Consider the following 26,709-nt stretch of genomic DNA (forward strand, 5'->3'; position numbering starts at 1 on the left):
GACACATCTGCCGCACGAAACGTACCACAGGGTCTGCAGGATCAAAAAAATGTCCCCTTTCGCTTCATATGCACGTCTGAAGCGAGGAGCTGCTCCTTTTTCTCCTCTCAAAAACATAAACCACCAGTGGAAAAAAGCCGGTGTGATTAGCGGCTAATGCTGTCCTAGCTCAGTGCCCACTTTCAAAGATGAAAACTAGAGAGAACTTTTACCTCCTCGCTGATTCTTTTTCACACCAAATCCTTCGTAGTTTGGTCCTGGTTATAAAAGCTGTGTCATACAGATTCTGCTCCATGGTTGAATGGGTGAACAAACCGGTGTCTGTGTTGATGGCTTGATGTCATCGTCAACAAAGACTGATTGGCTTTCGTCATGCAAAACAGTCGCAGAAGTTCAATATTTTCAATTCTTGCGAACGTGCGGATATGCGTAAAATCGTGAGCGCGCTCGCAAGGCCAACGCACTTGCCGTGTGGATCTGGCCGCACCGCTGCACAGGAAAGATTTCGCGCTGTGACGCATCTATCCATTGACTTTGTACGTAATCTGGACGTACGGACATTTCGTGACGCATCCGGTGTGAACGCAGCATTAGGGATTGAGTTTGTTCCGAAATATCTTCTTTGACTGATGAAACCAATGCAACAGTACAGTCCTATCCACACAACTTGCACTGTGTTCTTGCCGTGCATGAGACTCATGCTGTGCAAGACTTTGCTTTTTGCTCCACCCAAACTGCTCCTGGTCCAGGTAGTGCAAACTGCTGCAGTCATCCACAATGTCTTCCCATGCAGCACCTGATGTTGCTATATAGAGCTCTCACATCACTTGCTGAGATGTCTTTTTTTTTTACGCAAACAAGGTGGTTCTTCATGTCTTTTGCCATAGGATGATTCCCCATAGAGAATGTACTTATTACTTATTTTGTAGTGTGGAATATTAGAAAAGGCTTGATCCAGTGGTGTTACTCAGAGAACAATAGTCAGCAACAATAGGTGTGAGAAAAACTGGCCCATTTATTATTAACCAATTGATTACATAATTTTTAACCTTCAACATAATATCTACAGTATTCTATAATTGAATAAAATAAATAAAAATTACTTGACAAAAATAAAAAAAAAAATAAAAAATAAATTAAAAAATCGGAAAATCTGGAAATTTGAATCTGATATTCGTTTTCAGGCTAATATCGAACCAATATTGATATTGGATCGGGACACCCCTATGCTATACACGTGTTTTTACTGTAGTTTGTTGGTTTTGTTAGGTTTTTATTATAGCGTACGTGTGTATTAAATGTTCCCAGGTGTGTTTGTGCTGCAGGAAGCATTGCATTTAACAAAAAAATTGTGATTTCATCCAAAGCGGCGTACAAGATGAGCGGTCAGTTAGGGGTTGCCCAGGTTGGAATTTGAACCGGTGACCTACCAATTAGAAGCCCCCTTCCTTAACTGTTACACCACCGCCGCTAGATTAAAGAAAGAATGAAAAGTAGGTGGTAAATATGACTGGAGCAGAGTTGAAACCATTCTCCAGGGCGCCAAAGGAAGTTGGAGAATAACGGCGCAATAACGCAGGAGGTCCAAGAGGTATGATAGTAGCGTTAGCATAGTGACCCATCAATCCTTCATGACAGTAAGTAGAAATTTGTAATGGTACACCTTTGCCAGAAGAGAGGGACCCCATTGAAGCAAGGGAGTTACAGGGGGTAACAGTTTAACCATTAAAAAGAGACCAAATCAAATTTGACATTGGTGGGAGTATTTTAATTGAGACCTGTGCCAGTGATGAACATTGAAGAAAAAACACTATTAAAAACAGGGGGAAAGAAGAAGCTCATTCATTCCAGTGTCTTTTGAGTTCTATTCAGTGCAAAGTCTCTGTTGTAGTGGTGTGTGATTTGTGTTCGAACTGAATTAAGCTATAAGTAAAAATGTATTAAAGGCTCTTAGATGGCCATAAGGTTTATGTTAGGCTTTGCGAGCAATAACATGCAAGTCTAAATGTGTCTCTGAAGTTCTGAAGTTCTGTGGTTCAGGAAAGGTCATCACATTTTAATCCATACATTGAAATATATAATAGAATAATTCCAACTCCATGAAGATAGCTTTTAAAACGTACTACACGTACATTGTCTTCACACAAAAACCTATAATAACAAAGTTACCAACAATACTTTTCAGACAGAAATTAAAACAGGAAATGTTTTTTATAACATAATAGTGGCATACAGTACCTGTATGGTCAAATACACACGTTTTGCCTTGAAAAACAATGATTTTATCTACAAAGTAAAGAAGAAAATGTCCACAGAAGAAAGTTCTTAAGTGAGGGTCTGGGTGTCTCATGTAAGTTTTCCAGCGTGCTCATAATTGATCCTCTTTATATTGATCCTGTGTCTCTAATTTGAGAAACCTCTGAAGCAGTGTTCTTCATTAGAAAGACAACCTTAGTTCACATAATCTCTTCCTAATCAAACAAAATTCACCAAGACGTGCATCATGAGCTGAACTTGTAATATCAGCTAAGTTTGCATTTCTACACAATGTTAAAGAGGCAGGTTTACAGTGGTTTTCAATTGAAATTGATTTTACAACGCAAGTACTTCACATTTCCTTCTTATCTGCATGTTGGCAGAAAAATCAGTTTAAACACCACGCAGGTACAGGAGAGGGTTGTGAGATACCAAATCACCCAAGATGAAACATCTCAACACCAAATTATTCCTCTGTGTTTACAACAAACACCAGAGCCACACATTACTTAATCAAACTCTCTGCTTTATGCACACATACAAAAGTGGTTAAGGACACTCAATACAAGTTAGAAACACTCATGTTTAAAAAAAGAAGAAGCACTATGAGAGTTGGGTTTGAGTGGAATATAAAATAAATTGCAGCACAATAATAAAACAGGATTTCCAAGGAATGAATGTGTGCTGAACAAGGGAGTTTAAGTGCTGTACTTAATAAAACAAAAAGAAGAGGCTAAAAATATTTATCCACATTAAGTCTAAATTTCCATATCCATTTGCGGATCAAGTAGTTAAAATTATTCCATCATAATCTTGTTCATTCCCTTTTTAAGTAGTCACCAGCACTGTTGACATAGGCAAAGACTGTACAATAGAAAAACATAAGGACTCAAAATTCACCTGTGAAGTGGCCGTATTGGACGGTAACACGTTTTCTCCATACACTGGATGTGGCCACACCATCAACAATCACTCAACAGTTGATAGAAACATAGAAGGACACTTATTGGCATTGGCTTCAGGGTAGCCGGATGAATCCTCACCCACAGGTTCAACGGAGCATCAGATTACAGCGTCTCCGTACCCTCGTAGCTGACATCATCCCACAGATACTTCCAAGTGCAAACATGTGGCCTAACAACCTGGATTATAGATCTGAGAGGCCCTCTGCGTGCTCACTCAACTCCATTGTGTAATAGTCCAGGGGGCGCCTGTAAAGACAAACGCGTCATCAAGCACAAATGTACCAAAACTTTGAAGGTCCTTTGAAGGCTTTTTGCTCACACGCTTCATCCAGTTAAACTGGATCAGGTCAAATTGCTGAGGTGCTGCCTACACTTTCAATGTTTAATATAACAACACACAGTTATAACTGACTTTTTTGATCTGCTCCTCATGGGAACATCTAAAGTTGTCGTAGACAGTGATATTTTACATAAAAGCTGATGTACAAGATAATCTTTTATTGATAAAATCATAGTATATGCCTCAAAGATCAATTAATTGAACATTTTTTACTCCAAAAAAAAAAAAAAAAAAAGAAAAAGGTTGAAATTTCCACTTGAAAGTTTGTTTTTATCTCCAAACTCTAGTTGACATTGTTGCACATTGCATTGTGGGATGTTGAATTGATACTTAGAAGTGTTTTACTTCATTTTTACAGATTTTATTTGCAGTACAAGGAGGACAGTGATTTGCTCAACACCATTTTTGTTCCCAGTATTTCCCGCGATAAAACACTTCTATGCACCCGTCGCCGTGACTCCTCATCCCACAATGCAATGCGAAAAAATGTCAACAAACACAGGGCTTCACTATGATCTGAAATAAAGGGTGGTAATTTAGTTGCTTCCCTAAATCCTTTATTGACGCAGTTTCCTCACCTGCTGCGCGGAATTCACTAAGATTGCAGCAATCATTAGTGCACGAGCAGAACTGATGCAGACCGCCCCTATTTAAATGAGCGTCTTGCTTGTTTTAATGTGGAGACGTCAGTGCGCACAAGCACAAGTTAAATTTGAGGCAGATGGACTTCTCTGTCTGCTGCGCAAACATTTAATCATGTAGAAAACTAAATAAACAAATCAAAAGGTTTTTTTCGTGCAACTCGCAGGATACACATAAATAACTGTAACATACACGTCTAAGCTATTTTTTTTTTTTTTTAAATATTTTTTCACTATTCTGTTTACATGAGCAACTATAAAAAATGTGTTCTCTGATGTCTTTCCTTTTAAATGATCCACAGCATCTCCAAAGAAACCCACATCTAGGATTTCACAGCAGAGCAGAAAAGACAATATTTTGAAAGGAAGATATTGCTTTCATCATGCAAAAACTCTGACTCATCATCAAGTACTGATTGAACCCAAACATGCATTAACACTAATAGAAAAATAACAACAAAAAATAACGCATTGTGCTTTCACATTTTTCAAGCTATTAATATTGAGATATTGAGAATGTGTAAAAAAAAAAAATGTTTCATAAAAAAAGCAGAACATTGAATTAAAATAGAATCATATGAAGGGGAATAACGTAAAGGAATGCCCACCTCCTCCTGTAGAAATAAGTAAAGAGAGCAACTCCCAGCCCCAGGAGAACAAGCACTGCTACTATCAGGCCAATCTGCAACCCCAGGGATGACGCTAGAGAGCAAAACAAAAACACTGTTAGCTGTTTTAAACCTTTACTGCCTTTTTGCAAACCTGATTAAAGTTCTAACTTCTAACCAAACTAATACATTATTTTCTTCAGATTGCCTTCACACGGACAAAAATGGAATGTAAAACGTAATCAAAACAAGATATTTGCAAATGATTTAAGATCTGCAAAATGTCTTTGAGTCACATTTAATAGATATGTCATGTGTATGAAAATTTTACTGAGATAAAAGCATGGAGTAGCGAACTGTACAAAAATTAAGTTAAAAAAAGTGTACAAAGTACAAAAAAAGTTTATAAAGCAGTAAGTTAATTCATTTATGTTTTTACTGTTGATTTTTAAACTGTTTATTACCTTAATCAAGGAGGTATTATGTCTGTTAGCAGGATTATGTCAAAAATACTTAGCAGATTGTGACAAATACTGGATCAAAGATTAACCTTACGCCATGAAAGACTCCATTAAATGTTGGTGATTCTGATTAGTTTGAAAGATCAAAAAATCTCCATCGCTCATCATTGGTGAAATTTCTAAAAAATCACGTCTCAGTTTTTAATGGACTGATCTTTATATGACTCAGTCACAAAGATGACTAAGACTATTAAAGAAGCACGACAGTGGGACACTGACTGTGGAGCTTGCTGTGCATCGTGTGTTCACTCCAGCTGTGTCTAAATATATTCATGGAGCCTTTTAAACTTCTCCTCTAATTAAAGCACTGGTAAAAAACCGGTGGTGGTATGAGACTCTGAGAATCAAAGTGAATCCAAACCATTGAAAGGTATACAAAAATAGTCGAGTTGCTTGTTTTTTTCATGAGTTTCAAGCTCAGTATGCAATTGTACACATTACAATAATTTATATCACAACAATCAAGAGGAGAAACATCCTCTACTTACACAACATAACTTCTAATGTAGCTTTTACTATCATTGCAGCTTACAAGTCACAATTTGTAGATTAATTAATTATTTTACGCTTCACACTCCTTTAAAATAAAAACGAGAATACAGTCATCAACATCCCCCGCCAGATTGGTTGTTCTAAATGTCCAAAATCTAAGAACTTAGATGTATACATAAGAAAATCAGAATCGGAATAAAGAATTACTAACTATCTTAAGCGGTTTCTAAGAAAAGCTGTCCCCTATGAATAACTCTGGAAATTTTTTTTGAGCGCTTCTCATTTTCGAACTCCATCAAGGTATTGATACCCTAAAGCCACACACCGAATTTGGTCATCCTATCTTAAAAGCTCTCTAGGAAAAGCTGTCCCCTTTGAAGATACCTCAGAGTAAAAAAAACAAAAAAAAGGGCAATAACTCCGGAAAAAAATAATCGCGCGCTTCTCATTTTCGAAGTCCATCAAGGTATTGATACCCTGAAGCCACACACCAAATTTGGTTACCGTATCTTAAATGGTTTCTGAGAAAAGCTGCCCCCTTTGAAGATACCTCAAACAGAGTAAAAAAAATGGAAAAAGGGCAATAACTCCGGAAAAAATTATCGCGCGCTTCTCATTTTCGAACTCCATCAAGGTATTGATACCCTGAAGCCCCACACCAAATTTAGTTATCGTATCTTAAACTGTTTCTAAGAAAAGCTCGGAACACAAACCTATATCCCACTCCACACTTTGTGCCATTTGTGGCGGGGTATAAAAAGCTCTGCACAACTGAAAACCAGAAAAGGTTGTTGAGGCGATGATGAGTCAGTGATGACGCATGGCTCCTCGGTCATGACTTTAATGGAACCAGGCCTGGTGGTATCTAATCAAAAAGTCTGCACCAAGCGCACGACTTGCCTGAGCTGGTGTAACGATCGGCCGTTGGAGAGCAGGCGTCACCCTGAGGGGACGAAGGGTTCATGTGAGACGTCTGAATGATGAGAGCCTTCTGATGGTCAGAGAGTGCCTGGATGTTTCCCCAGACTCGGAGCCACCCAGACACACAAGAGAAATTGGCCCCTGAAATAGTAACAGACATCAAGACCATCAATTATTTACAATTACTTTGTTTCATGAAGTTCTCCTTAAAAATGTAATTGAACCCCACCATTATCCTCAAATTGTACCTCAAAAAGGAACAGACAATAAGACAATCAATTATTTGAAATTATTTTGTTGAAAGAAGTTCTCCTTAAAAATGTAATTTAACCCTAGCTTTATCCTCAAATCATCTAACACATTTGACCCTTGGGGTCAATCTGACCCCAGGGTTATTCGCCTCCAGAAAATGATGTTCAGAAAATCATTGACTACGTTTTTGTGTCCGGCACTTTGTTTATTTGTTGAACACATACTGTAACTCACCCCTTAATAATGAAACCTTAACCTGTTCAACACCACTGTTTAACTCAATAACTGTAACAACACTGATACTCCCCCAACCATATTCCTGTATTTGTCATTTGCACATTGTGTTTTTTTTATGCCGTTGTGGTTTTGCTTTTGTTTGAAATGTTATTTTAATTTATTTTATTTTCATCTTTTTCTAGATTATGTCCATACCCAGTATGGTTATGGACATAATATATGTTATAATTTATTTCTGCTCATACTGTTTACTTTTGCTATTCTATGGTGTTGCTGCAACATGTGAAGTTCCCCATTGGGGATCAATAAAGGTTTATTCTATTCTATTCTATTCCATTCTCTAGCACTCCCATCAGGCCAAACTTTTAAATGAGAATTAATCTATCTAGTTTTCATCCAAATCTTCTCAAATTTTGCACAGTTAAAGGAACTTGGGGTCAAATTGACCCCAGGGGAACACCGATGCGCGCAATATGTGTTCAGCACATTGGGAAAAAAATCATGATAATTTTATGCTGAATCAATTGTAACCGTCAAAAAATATGAAGCAACCCCCCCCCCCCCCCCCCCAAGTCAACAATAAGTTTTTGAATTACAGACATTGAATAGGGTCAAATTGACCCCAAGGACAATAAGAGGGTTAAGCATAGTTGTTTTTCATCCAAAGCAGAACAGGATAACACTACTTTTTGACTTTCTTATCTTTCAACTATAGAAACACATATTAAAATCAGAAACGATATGTCAAAATTAATGCTTACATCTGATTGAATGTATTCAGAGATTAAACCAACAAATTGCTAATAAATGGGAAAAGCTCTTGATGTGTAAATATTGGTTTCGAATCAGACCATTTACTATAAATACATAATACTATAGTCATGCCCATAGTTGTATGCTACACATGGTCATGAAATGCAATTAAATACTTAGAAATGCCTCACCCTGGAGATACAAAGCAGAAATACCACAGTGACACCTCTGCTCCAAATAGTCGGCCACCTCAGCCACCCTCCTCCCATGGATAAGGCTGTTGCAGTCTAGGAGAAGTCAGAAACACTTTAAAATGGGTCAAAAAACTATCTTAAAATATCATAATTGAATCAATCTGTGCTCTTTGTTTGGTTCAACATGTTCCATGCATTACTTCTGTGTGATGTCATACCTTCTGACTGCTCCAGCCAGTCTGTGGACAGCGGGCCGAGGCAAAGATTGATCTGACTTTCAAAGGTGGAGCTTGGACAAAGGTTGGTGCTGTGTGGAGTAGGCGAGGAGCTGGTCCAGGACGAAGAACTCCTCACCTCACAGCAGGAACACCGGCTGAGGGAGACCGGACCACTTTCCACTGACCTGAACACGACACCAGCATCAACACATGTAGAGGAACTATTAGCATGACTCGATTAATGAGGTTAACACCAGTCAAGTAGAGCTTGTAAATTACAAAACAGGGTAGGGTTCTTAAGATTATTGGTAGGATTATTCCTCCTCTGTGGCCCCTGGACTAAAACCAGTTTGACACGGTGGTCCTAGAGCAGTGGCTCCCAAACTTTTTCGGGTCGTGACCCCATTTTGATATCACAAATTTCTGGTGACCACTTTTTGATCATGTTTGTGATATAGTGTTACGAGTTATGGTGACGAGATGCACCAACATTGATAGGCTGGATACGTTATCTCCTACCTAATCACTGTAGTCTGATGGATGAACAAATGAAATATAAACCTTATAAATAAATATTGTAGGCTAAACTGCATGATACAATAATCGTATTATTTGATACACGTTTAAAGTTTCATTACACATTTGGCCTAAAATCCACGCTGAGTGTACGCTTCTGATGGGATCGGTGTCATCCAGATTTTTGGAATCAAAGTGATCCCAGTCCTACTAAATAGTTCTGACAAACCCAAACTAAAAGTTTGATCCGGATCAAAACCAACATTGGATTCTGTGATCTCGTCCGATTACGTCATCCGTTATCCAGAATCTGAGCTTTTGAAAAAAGCGGGCACAGTAGATAGATCACATCCACATCAGATAAGTAGGCGTTATGGAGACAGAGGCTTAGATAGCATTAAATCTTAATATACAGACCCTTTCCAAAAAATTATAATGTTGTGGAAAAGTTGTTTCATTTCCTTGGACCTTGATTCCTGAATGAAAGGCACATTTTGCTTTCATCAGAAAACAGGACCTTGGATCACTGGCCAACAGTCCAGTCCTTCTTCTCCTCTTTTTTTTATGCAAAAACTGAGAAGTAAATGATGATTTCTTCACAATATTCTAATTTTTTGAATTCCTGTTTTTATGGGTTTAATGAGCTGGAAGCCCAAATTAATACAAACAAATAAATACTTGAAATCGTTTAAATTGTGGGCCCTGAATCTATAATCTATGACAGTTTCACTTTTTGAATGGAATTATGGAAATGAAACAACTTTTCCATGATATTCAAATTTTTTGGAAAGGGTCTGTACTGTAGAAGGAGACCAGGAATAGGGGACTTCGTTACACATGCATCTAGCTGCTTTGTGTCTAACCTCATGCTTAGTACTTAACTGGAAAAGATTTTCCAAACTGCCTCCTCATCTTTGACTCCTTTCCTCTCCTACAAAACCACCGCAACAGTTTGGGGGCTTGTCCAGGATTAGGAGCCTGGGAACTCTTTACTACAACACATCTTGAAAGAAACCTAACCATTCATCCATCCATTTTCCAACCCGCTTGTAACTGTTTCAGCTGGTGCCTCTCCCAGTTGTCATCGGTACACCCTGACCACGGTACCAGTTATTTTTAAGCCCTATTGAGAGTAATTTACAAAGTGAATAAAACAGTAGGAACTGGCACCATTAACATCAGGTCATGTAAGTCCTAGTTGAATAGATGTTCAATAGGAAATCTGACTTATAAAATGTCAGCCAGCACAGTATTTGGAAGCCATTATCAGCTTCTTAATCAATATCCACATGTGTTGGAGCTATGTGAATGGTGGACACGTCGACCTTCACAAGCACTAAGTGCTTTTTAGCGCGTATTCAGCTTCTATATCAACTCTTATTCCTACTAGTAAAGTTTACATACATGAGTCTTTCAGTTGGGTTAAATATCCCTTTAAAGAAAAGCAGAAACCCAAGTAGCAAGTTAATGGAGGCAGTCAGGGGGCTCGAACCACACAATAAAAAAATAAAAGAGACAGATGTGAAAAGCATGTCATGTAACGATGAGCATTTGAGAGTTATTTTTGGTGCAGGTTTTTGTGGTTTATTTGAAATCCAAGAGTAAGAAATCAGTGGTGCTACACATGATCTAAGAAAATCCTTTAGGACATGTCAGGATGGAAGGCTAAATAGGACACATCAGGGGGGAAAACAAGAAGCCCTGCTGTTAAAGAATTGTGTCCATTATATAAAGCTGTTGATACCCTCCTTCTTATAAATCTCTGTTGGTTGCCTTAACAACATTGCAGTTTGTCTCCACTGGTTGACTATTTCCTTTGGTCTCCATGGTACTGTTTGCTCTTCATAATGTTCATTCCATTTGGACTACATGATTTTGCACTGAAAACTGTATGAAAACACAATTTTCTCAGGTAATTCAGTCTACATAATGTTTGTTTGTTCAACAGAGTACATTAAAGCCTGACAAAGACGCCACAAAAGGAAAATGAAGTAGTTTTCTTGGAAAAACTATTCTTACATCATCTGACTATCTTCAAAGAACTTCCCTCTAAAACATTTACCGTACTCCAGAAACAGAATCAATTCAAATTCACATGTGTTTATAGCAACTAAGTGCATTTATCATGCGTTCAATTTTGGTGCATGAGCTTTATATCCGAATTTTAAGCAATTTATTTTCTTTTTCTAAAGAGAGGTATGTATGTTTGTATAATTTAAGTCGTATCAGGATTATTTAAGTAAATATTTCAAAGTGTCTGTGGTTTCAAATTGACAGTTCAAGTTTTTAATTCCATGACTGTGATTGGCTGAATGGGATATAATATTACTCTGATGGTGCAAAAACATCAGTTTGACAGAGTTGATTGCAATGACCCACCCCTTCCATTTTCCTACCCTGACTCCCTCTTCCCTGTTCCCTTCCCCCTCACCAAGGTGTAACACTCCCCTTTGTTTGTTTATTCTCCCTTTAATAAAGTATTTCTTACCCTTCCTTAGAGAGGGCTTGTGATGGTCACAAATATGCAATAAAATAAATTCATTTATTTAACTGCCATAATAAAACAAACACGAAAAAAATCGCACTACGTATAGTGTTGACCTTTGACAGCATGTGTAGACAAAGTGAAAAGAAAATAATAGAGTTGATTCTAATATTTTATTACTATTTGAAGCTCTGGTTGGTATAACTCTAGCAAATTTGACAAACTTCTGCAAGTCTTCATATCTAGGCTGAAACATTGTTGTGACATAGCTTCCTAATTGTAACAGCAAAGACTTGAGACGTCTATTGTTTGCTCTGTTCATAATTCATTAGAGTAATTTTCACTCGGATGATAGAATTCACACCTCAAATGAGATGTTCAGGCACACTTTGTTGTGTACAGCTCCTAATTTAGTCGTTCGCGTGGTATGAAGTCAAGACTTAGGATCAAAAGGGTTGTGTTTACACATGGACAATGGTAGACTGGGACAAGAATTCAGCTCTGGCATTTTGAGTTCAGACCAGCCCACTACATTATCAGCGACATCATGTAGAAGCCGTTATTAAGTCATCGATGCTCAACATGTGGCTTTTTATGTCTTAATTTTATTTATCATTCCCCCAGAAAACCTTAAAAGGGGGAAACTTTTTAACCCCTTTTTACCTATTTCCTTTAGCCATTTTGCAACATCCTTTGTCCCATTTTTGCCCTCGACACTTTTTTCAAACTTTAGCTACCTTTTGCCAATAAATACCTCTTTTCCTCTATTATTTGGCCATTTTTGCAAGTTGTTTTATCCAATTTTTGTCCTTTCTTAAAAAATTGTGGGCCACTTTTCATCCAAATAACCAAACTTTTGCCAAATAAATACAACTTGTCTCCTTATTACCCTAAATTTTGCCTCTTTTTGTTCCACATTTTTGCCCCTTTTCCCTATTGATTGCCACATTTTCCCCTTTTTCCCTATTGATTGCTACATTTTGCTCTATAAAGCTACCCTTTGCCATTACATGCCAACTGGTTCCTCTTGATTTGCCCATTTTTTGGCCACTCTTAACTGGTTTTTGCCCATTTTAGTCATTTAACAATCTTTTCTTGCCACTATTGGAACACTTTAGGCCACCTGTTAACATATCTGCCTCAACTCACTCAAAAAAAAAAAAAGTAGTGGTCCGCACCGGTCCACTTTGAGTCAACGTCCCACCAGGATGAGGCCGGTATGTCAGATGGTCAGTCCACCTATGCACATTGATCACATACAAAACTGGCTTAGGGCTTATGTGCTATTTACCTGAGAGCTGGCATCACTTGTCTCCCCCTGGTGGTGGACAGAGAGGAAAGCAGCTGTGGGTTATTGCTAAAAACAAGCACATCTCTGAGGCTGGAGTTGGTGAGAGCCGTGCCAGCCCTGCAGACACTGAACAGGTCGTAGCACAGGACCACTGCTCCACGCGCAGGCACAGTGGAGCCCTCCGGGAAGGTCTGATCTATGCAGTAGAGAAACAAGGTAATCAAGGAGAAGGGTAGTCAATAAATAGTTGGTGTAAAGAAAGAAACTTAATCAGGTTTCCTACAGCTTCAGTCAAATTCAATTCAAGACTTTTTAAGACTTTTAAATGCCATTTGAAATTAAATTCAAGACCAACTTCATAGTAAACACAATAGCCACACCAATTACATAGCGTCAAGGTCAATTTTTTAATCAAGATAATGCAAAACACACAGGATGACAACAAAAATAGTCAGAAATCTATTAAAACAACAACAAAAATACAAAAATGTATATTAAGAAGTCCCACTACAACCATGTCGCCATGTTACAGTTATATATATTTTTTTTTAAAAAGAAATGTTACCATTACAATCATAAAATCATACTTATTATGTGTTAAAATGTAAGACTTTTGAAACATTGATTTAAGACATTTTAATGACAATTAAGGCCTTATTTTTAGATTCATGAATGTAGAGGATCCACAGTTCCTCTACTACTCTCACCTGCTCCTGTGACATTTTCAACGATATAAAAACCATCCGAGTCGATGAATCCAGTCAAAGGAAGAGCAATGACGGTCCCTGGCTGTTCCTGGTCAAACACAGAGAGAACCAGGCCCTGCAGGTCTGTCATAGGATGACCACGCAGCTCCACGAAGGCCCTCTGCCTGCTGTGATTGGTCCAATAACTACTGGCCACCTCACTGATGACCACACCTTCTGGGGGTGGAGGAGGACGAGGGCAGATGTTTTCCCTCAAAGGGGTCGGTGGAGCCACCTGAAATAACCACACACACACACACACATAACTGTAGAAAATATGTTGCTGTTATAATCATAATTTAAATTTAATACAGTTTCGATAATTGACTTTGTAATTGTAATTGGCATGGAAATTCTATTAAAACTGTTACATTTTAATTAAGTGCAAACCTGTGGAACCATGTCACAGTTCTATGGCTTACCCATACATAGTTAAAAATGATTAAAATATGTTTCATATCAACTTTTTCCACTATATGTCACTTCTCCTGAGGATCATTTTACCATTTTTTAAAAAACATAAATCTTGGGCTATACTGACAGAAAAAAATGCTCAGGCGCCCACATCAAGATAATTATTACCAATTTTTTAATGGATAAGGAAACCTAACATTACCTAACCTAATATTTCTAGTGTATTTTACATCTGATTTAAGATATGGGTTAAACTAACCCGTTATCATAAGAGATGCGAACAGACTTCCTTTATTGTCATTCAAATTTGAACTTTACAGTACAGATAAGAACAAAATGTTGTTGCATTGGCTCGTATAGCAGAATAAAAACAGGATAAACAGTGGCAAATACTTACATTACTTACATAAGGTAAGTATTATTAAAAAAAATTAATTGAATTTGTACGTAGTTGTAATTGACTTTTAGGGGAAAAATAATAATTGTAATTGAAAATATTGCCAGTCACCGTAATCCTAATTGTGTCGTAATCAGGGGTGTCCCGATCCGATATTAATATCGGATATCGGTCCGATATCAGCAAGAAAACGAATATCGGATTTTATTGGACTGCATCTAAAATCTCCGATAAGTTTTTGTTGTTTTTGTCCCCGCCCTCAGTTGTTCCCACCATACACCGACAGCAAAAAATAGCTGAAGTGAATTGTTGACTATTGTTCTCTGTTTGACTAACATCACTTGATCAAGCCTTTTCTGACATTCCTCACTACAAAATAAGTCATAAAAGTGTGTGCGATTTGTGCTGATATCGTATTGTATCGATATAACTATATAAATATTGAAAAACGTACAGTTTTCATGGGAATTATTTATTGGATTTTTAAATGAATACATCACATCCGAAAATAAATATTAGCAGCATCCTTACAAAATAATACAATTTCGGCCAATATTCAAGACTGCAATATCGGTATCTTATCGTAAGTGGAAAAAGTTGTATCGGGACATCCCTAGTTGTAATTGAATATGGATAATTGAAGACGTAATTATAAATGAAAAATGTAATTAACCCCAACTCTGACGGACGCAATGATTGGCTAAAGTGTGTTTTTGGTGCAATAAAACACGCTTGGTCCTTTATACACGAATAAGAATGTGTGCATTTTGGAATCAAACCTACATTTTTGGTTTGGTTGGACTCTTATTGTGAAATGTGTACATGTTGTACTCACTGAAAATGCAGACAGGTCGTGGGGGTAGAGGCCACGGCAGCGACTGAGAGCCTCATCACCAGGCAGAACATCTGGATCTTCCAACAGAGGCAGCTGTCCTGGTGTCAGAGCTTTGCTCAGCTCCTGCGCCTCCTTATCAGACCCTCTTTGTCGGTACACCACTGCATCCAGTAAACCCTTAGTGGGGATCCCCCTGCGAGAGGCCGACGGTGGGCCAAAAGGGCTGCGGTAGAGTGCCACTGCATCCGGTCCGTTCTGAATGGTGTTGGGAGGCAGACGCAGTGACGGCGCTGGTACCAACCTGTCACTACCCAACAGGAAATAACCTCTGGAGGTCGTAAAGTGTCCGCTCAGGCTGATCTCCCTGTAGGGTTTGTTGTTGCGTGTGCTGAAAAACAGAATCCAGATGCCCTGCAAGGACACCCTGCGACCCGACGGATGCCACAGCTCGATGTACTCTCCGTCTTCTGCTGCACCGGGAGAATCAGTGTTGATCTCATTAATCAAGAAGTCAATGTTTCCCCAGGGTGGGAGGTGGTGTGGTGAATCTGTGCCCCCTGGGATAACTGGAACATAGATTTAAAGAATCAGAATCAGTTTTATTACCAAGTGGAGTTTAACAACAAATAGGGATGTCCCATGTGATACCGATATTGCAACCTTGCGTACTGGCCGATACCGATATTGATCCGATATCAACGTGAATCATACATACTTTTCTTTTTTTCTTTTCTTTAATAAAAAAAATTGTAATTACTTATTTTGTAGTGTGGAATGTTAGAAAATGCTTGATTATATTCTACAATTGAATAAAATAAATTAAAAAAAAAAAAACAAATTCGGAGAATACGGAATTTTTTTTATCTGATATTCCTTTTCAGGCTAATATCGGACCGATATCAACAATACATGGAATTTTACTTGGTGCGAAAAAACTAAAAACTAAAACAAACCAGAAACAGTATAATTATGATAATAATAATAATAATAATAATAAATATGAAGGATGAATATAAATATAAAGCACATGTGAAAAGATTTTGGTGGAAATGCCATTTTAAAAATGTTTAGAACATTGTAAGGGTTGTAAAGATACTATTTTAATAATAGTGTTTGTGTTTAAATATTAAGATTTTTCAGAATAATAAGTTTAAATTGATCATAATTCACATGTTTTACATTAGTTTAAAATGCATAATTTAGGGATGTGCTTAAGTGTTAAAAAAAAACGTTTTACAGTATATTTTATTGACTGTGTTATGACGTCACTCCTCATTCTTTACGATGATTGGATGTAAAGTTTGTCAATCATATTTTGTTTAGACGAATATGTGATGGAAGCAACACAGTGTTTTCATCGCGCTTCAGACGGAGTAACTTTCTTTTATTTTTGCAAGTAAAAAGTTTAAAAGCAGGAGGTTTGTCACCAAAACGTGGTATAGATTATTTCAACAGATCCAACATTATGAGTTTTGTAAGATTATCAAAAGATTAAACAACAGGCAGGGGGGAAAAGATGCTATTACATAACGGTGTCGCTATTAGATCATTGCTGAGGGGAAAATGTATCCATAACTTACAACACACATGTCCACATGGTTTCATTCCAACAATCTAATGACTTTATTAGCAGTTGCCAGATAGCATTCCTTCTTTTCATTCTCAGCTTCACACCCTCCAATCCTGATTTCTAAATATATTTGAAGATAAATGGAGACGTATGCAGGAAAAGCCCAGATTATGATTATTGTTTGAAACTGGAAAGATGCTGCCATAGCCTGGAAACCAGCATGGTGAGGCTGGAGAGGAGCTTTCCCCACAGGCCATCCGGGTGCTGAATGAGAACACTGCTAGGGGCTACTTCCTGTTTCAAAAACAGGCCCAACAATCAAACACAGAAGCCTAACCCAAGCCTTTTATTCAGTGTTTTGTACACGAGTTAAAAATGAGGAACAATACTGTCTGCAATCAATAAAAAAAAAAAAAAAACAGATCGTCTTTAAATCTATTGACATAGACATTTGGTTTGTATGTTTTAGGAAAGTTTTTTTTTTTTTTTTTACTTTTACACTAGTTAAGGAAAAACTATGGCTGTCATGTTCTCCTTTTTCATTAAACACATGACAGATTAGATCTGGATTATCAGCAAATTTAGTGAATGGTCTGATGGGTAAAAAACAGGACAGAATGTGACTTTGCACAATTTTAAAATTGCATGGTTTACATTAAAATCCCACCTTGGCATCACCAAAGTTTCAATAATCTGAAACGCACAAATAGGTCTGTTCAATTTGAGTTCATCCTCTTCTGTTTCACTTAATCCAATATTATCACATGATTGATATGACTATGATTTTGAACGTATCATATAGCAACCGTATTTTCATATCTCTGCAAATACAAATACTCTTACGTTCTTGAAAGAGGAAATGATGTTTTCTAAGATACTGGTAAGCAATTTAGCCTTTAAATTGGGATTTGCAAATCTTTCCTTTAAAGGGTTCTCCTTCAAAGGGATGACGGAAAAATGTTTGCATGTCTACGCTTGTCAAGGCGTGACAACTGACAAGTACTCATTAAGCGGTGTCTGCGTTTGTCGGATTCCCACGGGTACCCAGTGTCTCTCTGAAGTCGTCAGTGTCAGTGTTTCCATTTCACTCTCAGTTTTTGTTTTGTTTTTTCAAAATAAAAGAAATACGTGTGCGATGCTGTGACCCTGTTCAGCTTTGTGTGCTCCCATTAATAAGGTAGTACATGGCATCAATGTTTAACAAGCTGATGTATGTAAAAAAAAAAATAGTTTAGCTTGATGGCAGTGACAAAATAAATCACGCAAGGAAGGAAAAAATTAGTCAGGAACGTTCTAACATAGCACACTAAGCTTATGGTGCTTACACCAAATTTTCCCAGTCTAATAAAAATAATAATAAAAAATACATTTTCCGGTGATTAATTAGACTCCAAGATTATGTTTATTCTTAAATACATTTTTAGCATTACCTGTTTAAATATAGAGATGCAAAATCAAAATTTTGAATATACACCCCAGCTTTTCATATTCTACAGTAGTGAATGTATTGGATATTTGTGTGTGATATGTTAGTCATGCTGATTGATGATAAAACCATGTTGAAAAGACTTAAAGTGAGTGCGTCATGTAAAAGAAGACCAGACATGTTCCTCCATAAGGGTTTACGTGTGTTCAATTATAAGTAAAGGCAAGACCATTCAACTTTTTGAGGCAAATTTGCACAAATCTAATCATGAATAGGCTAAATTCAGTATTTTCCTGACTTGAAAAAACTAGACAATGAGTATTTTTTTCTCCATTCACTGGATACGAGTGTTTCCTGGGAGCTAAATGATGCAACAATAGGCTTTAGTGACATGTTATAAAGACTTACAGATAGAGTGAGGGCAGATCCTCGGCCATGGGCACTGGTTGGGCAGTCCAGGAGTTTGTGGAGCCTCCCAGAAAATGCCAGGATCTCTGGCCCACGTGGCCACACCACAGCGACTCAGCAGAAAACCTCCCTCCCTCAAACTGTGAACAAAATTAGAAATAAAAAAATTCTAAAACATTTTTAATGAAGAATTGAGAAATAAACAAACAAATCTTTATCAGTTGCATCCATGTGTTTGATTTATAATGATAGGGAGTTGAAAAATCACAAAATTCCTGTTCACATGTTTGAGTTTACCCCAAATTTGAAGATTTTAACATAGTAAAATACCATTAGCTGCATACATGATGTTCAATTCAATAACCTGTGCAATGACATTTGAACATTTAACCATTTTGTTAGTATGCTGCCATTCTGTATAAAGCACAATTACATTTAAAATTTCAAGATTTAACATAACCGACTACAGACATAGATATTATGCATTTACTGTAAGTACTAGTTTTCTTTTTAATGAAGAAACCATAAGTACAGGGTCCAATGAATTATAAGATTTAAAAAAACATCAACATTTTTTTTTTTAGAAATTGCTGATAAAAAAAGAAAACATGGGTTTGGAAAACTGGTAAGTATTTTTTAAACAGACAGACAACCATTTAAAAACTGCTGATAAAAACACTTTTTAGATTATAAGGATTGGTTAGTGTGTTGTAAGTGTTACGAGGCAAAGAAAAGAGAGAAAGTGACTCCAATCACCAAATATGACAGCTGTTCAGGTGCAACACGTGAACCCACAAATCAGCGAGCATTCTCCATCTTGCACGTTTTTATTTTTGAATAACAAATGGTTCATGTGTTCAAGTCAAACTGATCATTTCACAGAGCTCACTTCCCAAACTTTGTCTGTATTTTATATTTAACATATCTTTTGAAATGATAATTTTATGTGAACGGAGCCTTAATACAGTAATGATTGACAAGTCTATAAAAGTTTACTTCTGTTTCTCCAACTCAGTAAAGAGGAACAGTATCCTCAGAGTGAAACCCGACCAAACTGAAGGTGTTGCACAACTGTTGTAAAGTATAGTCTGCAGAATAACCATAAGACAAAAACCCAACATTTTCAACCTTTAGTCAGTTTTGATGGTTAATTTGAAACGTTCACACTATATGTGAGAAGGACATAAATGACCGGATTGTCTTGCCTGTTGCTAAGCTGGTACGGCTGCCTGCCGGGGATGAGAGTCTCTGTGAGATTAGCACTCGGCTTGTTTCCAGGTCCAGCAAACACAAATGCATCTAGAGGCTGTAAAGTGCTGAGTGGACTCCCCACAGGGAAATCTGCAGCTCTGCCGCTGTAAATGGCAACAGCTCCAGATGAGTCTCCTGAAATGAAAAAATATCAGGAACGAGGAATTCATAATGGGACAAATATGTGAAAAGAAACAAAGACAATCTGTGTACGAATCAAAAAAAAACAAATAAACGGTCTGGTTATTTTGCTTTACTGCCTTAAAGCAGAACTAAGTCACTTTTTCATCTTAATAAATCCTTCTCGTAGTCCCTGTGAAGGTAATACAAATGTTTATGGGGTGTTTGGGGGGTCTTTAATCTCTCCCTGCTGTCTCTGGACAGAAAACCACACTTGCAACTTTTCCTGCCTCCGACCTGGTGGCAAAACGTACTGCTTTACGGCAGCCCAATACAAACTAATGCTAGATGATGACCAGCCCCGTGGCTGCACACGGATGTCTACAAATTCACTTTTCTCAAACTTATATCATGGCGGAGCCAGCGAAAAAAAAGGCAGAGAAGACCTTTGTCTGAGGAACGGAGCAACTCCCTGCAGTGACAGCTCAGCAGAGGTACGCAATCACACACACTGTCGTCACGGCAACAGGCACACGCACGCGCTCACAACCCAGCGCTCCATCAGGCAGCACACACACAAATATCCACCCATCTATGAATCCATCCATTTTCAGAGCTGATTTGTCATCACACACATTTCCACTCCCTTCCGTATCACTCACACGTCATTCATTTATTTTACTTGTCTCTCTTCCTCATACTATTCACATGGTCACATGGGACTATATGTGTGAAAGCACCCTTAGTGTCACTGTTGTATTAAGATTTTTCAGTGATCAGTTGCTACCGTCTTGGGAGAGCAAAGGTGCGCATGTAGCTGTGGGGTGGGGCAGGCGGCGAAGGGTGCGGAGTTTTTACGACTGTGATATAACCAAAAGAGACCTTTAGGGGGAGCGCTGAGCGCAAGTTACTAAGTTGTGCTTTAAAACCAAAACATAAAAATCAGATAAGCAGCATTTTTTTCTGTTTTAAAATTAAATCTTCCGTTTTGATGATATTTGGATATTTACGGGAAAACTATGGACGAGAGCTTGATGTTTTCATCTCACCACACAGAGAGGACCCACAGACAGACTTTTACTCTGCTGCGTTTCATAAAAATATGATCTTGTATCATGTCGGCCACCTCACACCGATGGTAGAGAGGCATAATTTGTGTGTCGATGACGTTGCGTTAAAGAGGTGTTGATGCTGGAAGTCCGTCTGTGAATATCTGCCAACTTTACCAAACAGTGTTACGGTCCAAATAGTATCCAGATAAAATGGTGACTGACTATCGAATGTGAGGCTGGTATGAGGAACAACAGATGTTAGAACTTCTACCATTTGACACTTTTGCAAATAGTACCGCTAGCTACTAACAGCAGCCGTCAACACACACGGAAGTTGATCACAAGAAACATGGAGCACCAGTAGTCATTACACCACCTCTAGTTCCTTCAATCACATATCATACGTAACACCAATTTTTTATTTTTTTATTTATGGATCAATAATTCACCAATTCATCAATTGTATGACTTATGCGTTGCTCCTTTTTTGTTTTGTTTTTTTTTAAAAAAGGATAAATCCTATTTTTTGTTATTGTAAGTTTGCATTTATCAATATTATCATTAAAAATATAAAGAAACAATAGTGTTTGTGTGATCTTTATTTTATTGATGTAAATCTAAATAGTCAAAGAGTCAAAAAGGAAGTGACAATTTATTTAGCGCGTATGTTTGAAATGATCTACCTCCTGGCGTATATTTCACCTAACAGACTACTACCAGCTGAAAATATGGACTTGTACACAGCGGTGATGCTAGTGAACATTACATCAAACTTGCGCACGGAAAAAGGCTTTGACGCCCGAGATGGCCTAGTTCAGGGACGGCTCTGCTGTAAATAGGCTTATACTCACCCAACCGGTGGAAAAAGGTACTACAGGTTGGCCGGGCCAGCAATATTTATGAATGTATATATAACAAACAAACAAAATCACATATACAGTACGTATGGCATGACAGCTAAGGCCATGTTTCTTAACTCTCAAATTTTGCAATTAGGTATTTCAGACATATTTAAAAGTTGAAAATTCACAATAATTTTTCATATAGCCCCTTTAAAACAGAAAAAGGCTGCTTGTCTCATTTTTGATTTTTCAGTTTTTGTTTAAGTCAGTAAAACAAAATAACCAGAAAGTTTTATTTTGATTTGGTTTTCAAACAGAATAACCAAAGAACGAAGGGTACACGGATTACAGACAAGCGCGTACTGACCTTTCATGTATTTCTTTTCTAGATTCATCGTGATCAATCCATTCCTGGAGCTTTCCACGTCTATATCCACACTGATGCTGACACTGTCCGTCTTGCCATCCCAGACCACCAGAACCAGGGGACCTGCAGCCGAAGCCTCTGTGAGCTCTACAAAGCCTTCCACCTGCCCTCCGCCCAGCTTCAGTTCAGTGATGTACGGAATGCTAGCTGCAGCAGCAGGTGGGGTGCAGTTGTTTCGCTGACCTGGGGAGGGTGAGGACACCTGAAAGCCCCACCGATCCTCAGACAGCAAACACCTCTCGATGGATTCATCCCCCTCCAGCGTTGTTTGATCCTCAATAAACGCTTGTTCCCCGGGCGTCAGTATTTCAGCAAGGAATTCAGCGCCTCCGGTGCGTCGAGTCATATAGACGACGGCGTCCACCATCCCCACAGCCGTCACGTTCATTTTTTCACTGTAACGGGCGGCGGAGGTGTGATAGAGGACGATGGCGTCTGGTCCGTTCTGGACTGTGTTTGGAGGCAGGAGGATGGCTGGTTTGGGTAGCATGTCTACAGAGCCCACCAGGAAGAACCCTCTGTCGTCTGTGCTGTGGCCTTTAAGGTCCAGCACCTTGTAGGCAATGTTTCCGTTCCCATTATAAAACACAAGCGTGTAGCCGTCCAGGGACGCTCGCTGCCCGCTCGTGTGATACAGCTCAACGAACTCTGTGGTGTCCAGTCTGGGATTGTCAGCGTTGATCTCGCTGATGATGAGGCAGTGGTCGCCACTAACGTCAAAAACCAGGCAGAGAAAAGCAACGCAGGCCAAGATGTCCCCCACCATGGTTTACAGCTCATCTGAAAGGCCTTAACAGCTGGGCAGCTTCTGCAAAAAGAAATGACAAGCAGATCCTATCAGTGAATGATAGTGAAATATAAGCTTTTCTACAGTACATCAATTATAACAGACCCATTACTATGTGGCGTTTAACAGAGTTAAATTACTTTCAAGCACAAAAGCACACGAAGGAGGAAGGAAATCATCAAGTTCAAAGCAATAATTATAGGATAGAACAAGACCCCAGAGGTGTTTAGCAGGTTGGATGCAGTCAGTGGATAGAATAAGAGCGATGACTAAGAAATGAAACACCTACGCAAAAGAGCCAGAAACACCAAATAAGAAACGTCAGTCTCTAGACATCAAAAAAGAAATCTGCAAAATGAGATCAAAGGGAAAAGCAAAAGCCGTAGAAAAGAGAAGGAGGAAGTTATTAAAATGAAATAGTGGTAAAAAACGTTGGTTTGATAGTTCTATTGCTAATGCAGCACAACCATTATGGGGAATAGAATTAACCTCCAATTTAACTGCGTTACTTTGCATTTCCAGTCTTCATTTTATTTCTTTTAAAAGGCTTTATTTGCAAGAGTAGCGTCGTAAAGGGGCAGAGAATTTACAGTAAATGTCGGGAATATTGTAAAACATAACATTTTCATGGGAATTATTTATTGGAAATAATCAGAAATTGGGAGTAGTTTTAAATAAATACATCATATCCAAAAATAAATACTAGCAGCATCCATAAAAATGAATACGATTTAAAAAAAAAAACAACATTTCAACTCGGGTGAAAAATTCCGGGAATTTTCAAAGTTGGAAACTGTCAATGGGAATGAATTGGAAATTTTCTAAATTGAATTGGTTGGCCTTAACAGGAATGTACATATAGAAATATAAATTATTTTTGATTAGATGCATCTAACACAGAAATTCATTCAAAATTTATTTACAATGTGATTCATGCCTTTTAATGCACTTTTGCACTGTAAAATCTTCTCTTAGGCCATAATTATTAGGGCTGAGCAATAAATCAAGATTAAAGATAGATCGAGTGTTCTATTTTAGCGACATAGAAAATGACACTATCGCCTATATTGAGATATATCTTCTTCTTTTTAACTTGTCGTTATTTATACAATCGCACAATACAATTAATATCATACAAGTAATATAATTCTTAGAGTACAGTCAAACAGTGTCCTTCTTTACAATTTTTCCATATTTATATATATATATATATATATATATATATATATATGTAGATTATAGCTTGTTTTGCATTAAAATAGGGCTGCACGATTATGGCAAAAATTATAATCACGATTATTTTGATGAATATTGTAATCACGATTATAATCACTATTATTTATCATGTTAGGAGAAAAAAAAAATCTCTTTTTATTACACTACTTTTAAACAAACAATGTGCACAGTTTACTTTAAATATGAATTATACTAAAAATAAAAAAATAAAAAATTAGCCCAAGAATTTAAAATATACCAAATGCTAATGAAATAAATACATTATTACAGTGTGCAGAGCCCTTATTTTAAATCAAATGTATTTAATTGTGGCAGCCAAAATTGTGATCACGATTAAAATGTGGATAATTGTGCAGCCCTATATCAAAACAGTTATTTTAGGAGTCGCATGCTTTCGCTACCTTTCAGAACAGCATGAAAAACACAGTTAGATACATTGTCGAGTGCATTCTAACCCAGATCTTCCCCTAAACAAGCCACACGACAGAACTCACTCACACGTGCTGTCCCTGAGAGGAGAAAAAAGCCATAAGTGGCACATATTGTGCAGCTGTGTGGCATTTTACATCATCTAATTTAACCCAGAATTGTCTTTGTGATAAGATTGTATTTAGTTAAAAACATAGAGAATAATATCGTACATTGCCATTGCGAGAAAAAATATCGAGTTATGACTTTTGGTTTATATTGCCCAGCTCTAATAATCACTCCTTTTGTTTGGCCCCTGGACCATATGTTTGAAACCAATACTAACATAGTAAATGCATCAACAACAAACAAAAAATTAAAAATAAATAGAGTCAAACCTGCTGTTTATTGGGTATTGTATGGTATAAAGTTCCATTTTAGGAGTTTTATTCCAGTTTAAAGGAGGAAATGTGCAGCTGATGCAGACTTTTGTTTCCAGGATTGTTTCCCTCCAACTTCATTGATGAAATAAATAAATAGAGTATTAATATGAGTCCCTGTTTACCACGTGGAGCAGGCTTGTGAGGTGAAACCTGAGCAGTCTTTAATGAATGAATCCACTATTTGTTGGTGACACTGGGATCGCACGTCTTTGGCATGAGTCATGAAATGTTGCGAAAGGCACAGAAGCAAAGCACGGAAACTTTGCAAGGATCGCAGAAACGCATCGGAAGTGAATATGAGATGACAAATGTGAAGATCAGACGAATATCCTGCATAATAATTACTGTAGCATTTGACATTAGATGCGAGTTATTTCCTAATCCTGCGAAATCTCCTCAGATCTCTCCACGAATCAGTGCAAAATTGTCTTTTTAGAGGTTGATTTAGTGCATAAAGGGCAATGATTGGATGATGGGGGGTAAAAATAAAAAATAAAAATAAAAAGATGTAAAAGTGGATCATTATTCCATCCCAGCACAGTTATTCCAGTCACGGCTGCTTTAGAATCGCATCTTTCCGTCGAAGAAACGGAAACTGTCAATGAGCTTTTCCATCACACAAGCTCCATAAAGCGGTGGACACTCGACACACTCACCGTCACCGTTTGTCCCCCGTCCTCTCCTGCCACGTTTCACCGCTCTACACGTCCAAAGTTCCCGGTACACAGACACAGCCTGTCCGTCCCCCTGCTCGCGGATGTTTGATCGGTAAACTTTTGTTTTTCCGCTGCCCGTCTTTCACAAAGCACCACTTTCTTTCCCTCCCCGGACTGTGGGCGGTGAGATGGCCGCTGCCTGCCTCTCTTTTCACGGCTATGGCTTCAGTAATTGAGGCTCACACACACACACACACACACACATAAAACAGTGTGTGTGTGGTGGTGGTTTCTCAACACAGTGGAGTGAATTCAAGACGCATTGAAGAAGCTGACGGGGCCCCTGACCCCACTTTGTGGAGTCCCTTTTAGGCCCCGCCCCCCAAGCCTCAAACCAGGGGTTCTTAACTGGACTGGCCTCGTGACCCGCCATCTATCTTAATAGGGTGTGTGTCAAACTCAAGGCCCGTGGGCCAAATATGGGCCGCCAAAGCTTTCTATTCAGCCAGCGGGAGAATTTTATTTAAACGAAAAATGACAGAGAAGATTTATTTATTTTTATTTTTATTTAATTTTTTTTTTTTATTCAGTTTATTTCCGACATGGTTACATTCACTTTTTTTTTTTTTTACATTTTTTTTTTTTTTTTTTTTTTGTACATGCCGAAAAAGGAGACGAGAGAAGCAGTTTGCTTTTTTTTATTTATTTATTTATTATTATTATTTACGATAACGTAATAGTATGGAAGCCCAATCCCGCCAGTAAAAAAAATAAAAAATAAAAAAATAATAATAAAAAAAGGAAAAGTAATTAAAAAATAAATAAATCAATCTATTATGAGATACTAAGTCATAATTATGAGATGCTAAGTTGTAATTATGAGATAGTGTATTTTTATAGTGGCAAATGTTTCCCTTTGAAATTTTACTGTGTTAATTATATTTTGTCTATTTTGTTGTTGCTCTCTGGTGCATACTGGTGTATTTTTGCACAAATATTCC

At 37.8% G+C, this 26,709-nt stretch overlaps 1 protein-coding gene across 1 annotated transcript; it reads right to left on the bottom strand.

Annotated features, from left to right (window-relative positions):
* Nucleotides 1-1,746: 1,746 nt before the first annotated feature.
* Nucleotides 1,747-26,072, bottom strand: LOC114481034 (uncharacterized). Its single transcript, XM_028475339.1, has 12 exons — nucleotides 25,709-26,072; nucleotides 22,119-22,986; nucleotides 19,692-19,872; nucleotides 18,487-18,626; nucleotides 15,083-15,648; nucleotides 13,398-13,671; nucleotides 12,691-12,886; nucleotides 8,399-8,583; nucleotides 8,178-8,273; nucleotides 6,724-6,885; nucleotides 4,811-4,904; nucleotides 1,747-3,467 (listed from the first exon to the last, which is right to left on the bottom strand). The coding sequence occupies exons 2-12, from the start codon at nucleotides 22,942-22,944 to the stop codon at nucleotides 3,404-3,406; spliced, it is 2,784 nt and encodes a 927-aa protein (XP_028331140.1). The 5' UTR covers nucleotides 22,945-22,986; nucleotides 25,709-26,072; the 3' UTR covers nucleotides 1,747-3,403.
* Nucleotides 26,073-26,709: the final 637 nt, after the last annotated feature.

The sequence above is a fragment of the Gouania willdenowi genome, chromosome 19 (assembly GCF_900634775.1).
Source record: "Gouania willdenowi chromosome 19, fGouWil2.1, whole genome shotgun sequence".
Lineage (NCBI taxonomy): Eukaryota > Metazoa > Chordata > Actinopteri > Blenniiformes > Gobiesocidae > Gouania > Gouania willdenowi.

Excerpts from the sequence above, each read along its gene's own strand:
- LOC114481034 (XM_028475339.1), bottom strand. The coding sequence starts at position 22,944 with ATGGTGGGGGACATCTTGGCCTGCGTTGCTTTTCTCTGCCTGGTTTTT. Across the intron at positions 13,672-15,082 it reads ACGACCTGTCTGCATTTTCA|GTGGCTCCACCGACCCCTTT; the intron begins GTGAGTACAACA and ends TGGTTATTTCAG. Across the intron at positions 8,584-12,690 it reads CAAGTGATGCCAGCTCTCAG|GTCAGTGGAAAGTGGTCCGG; the intron begins GTAAATAGCACA and ends TGTCGTGTTCAG.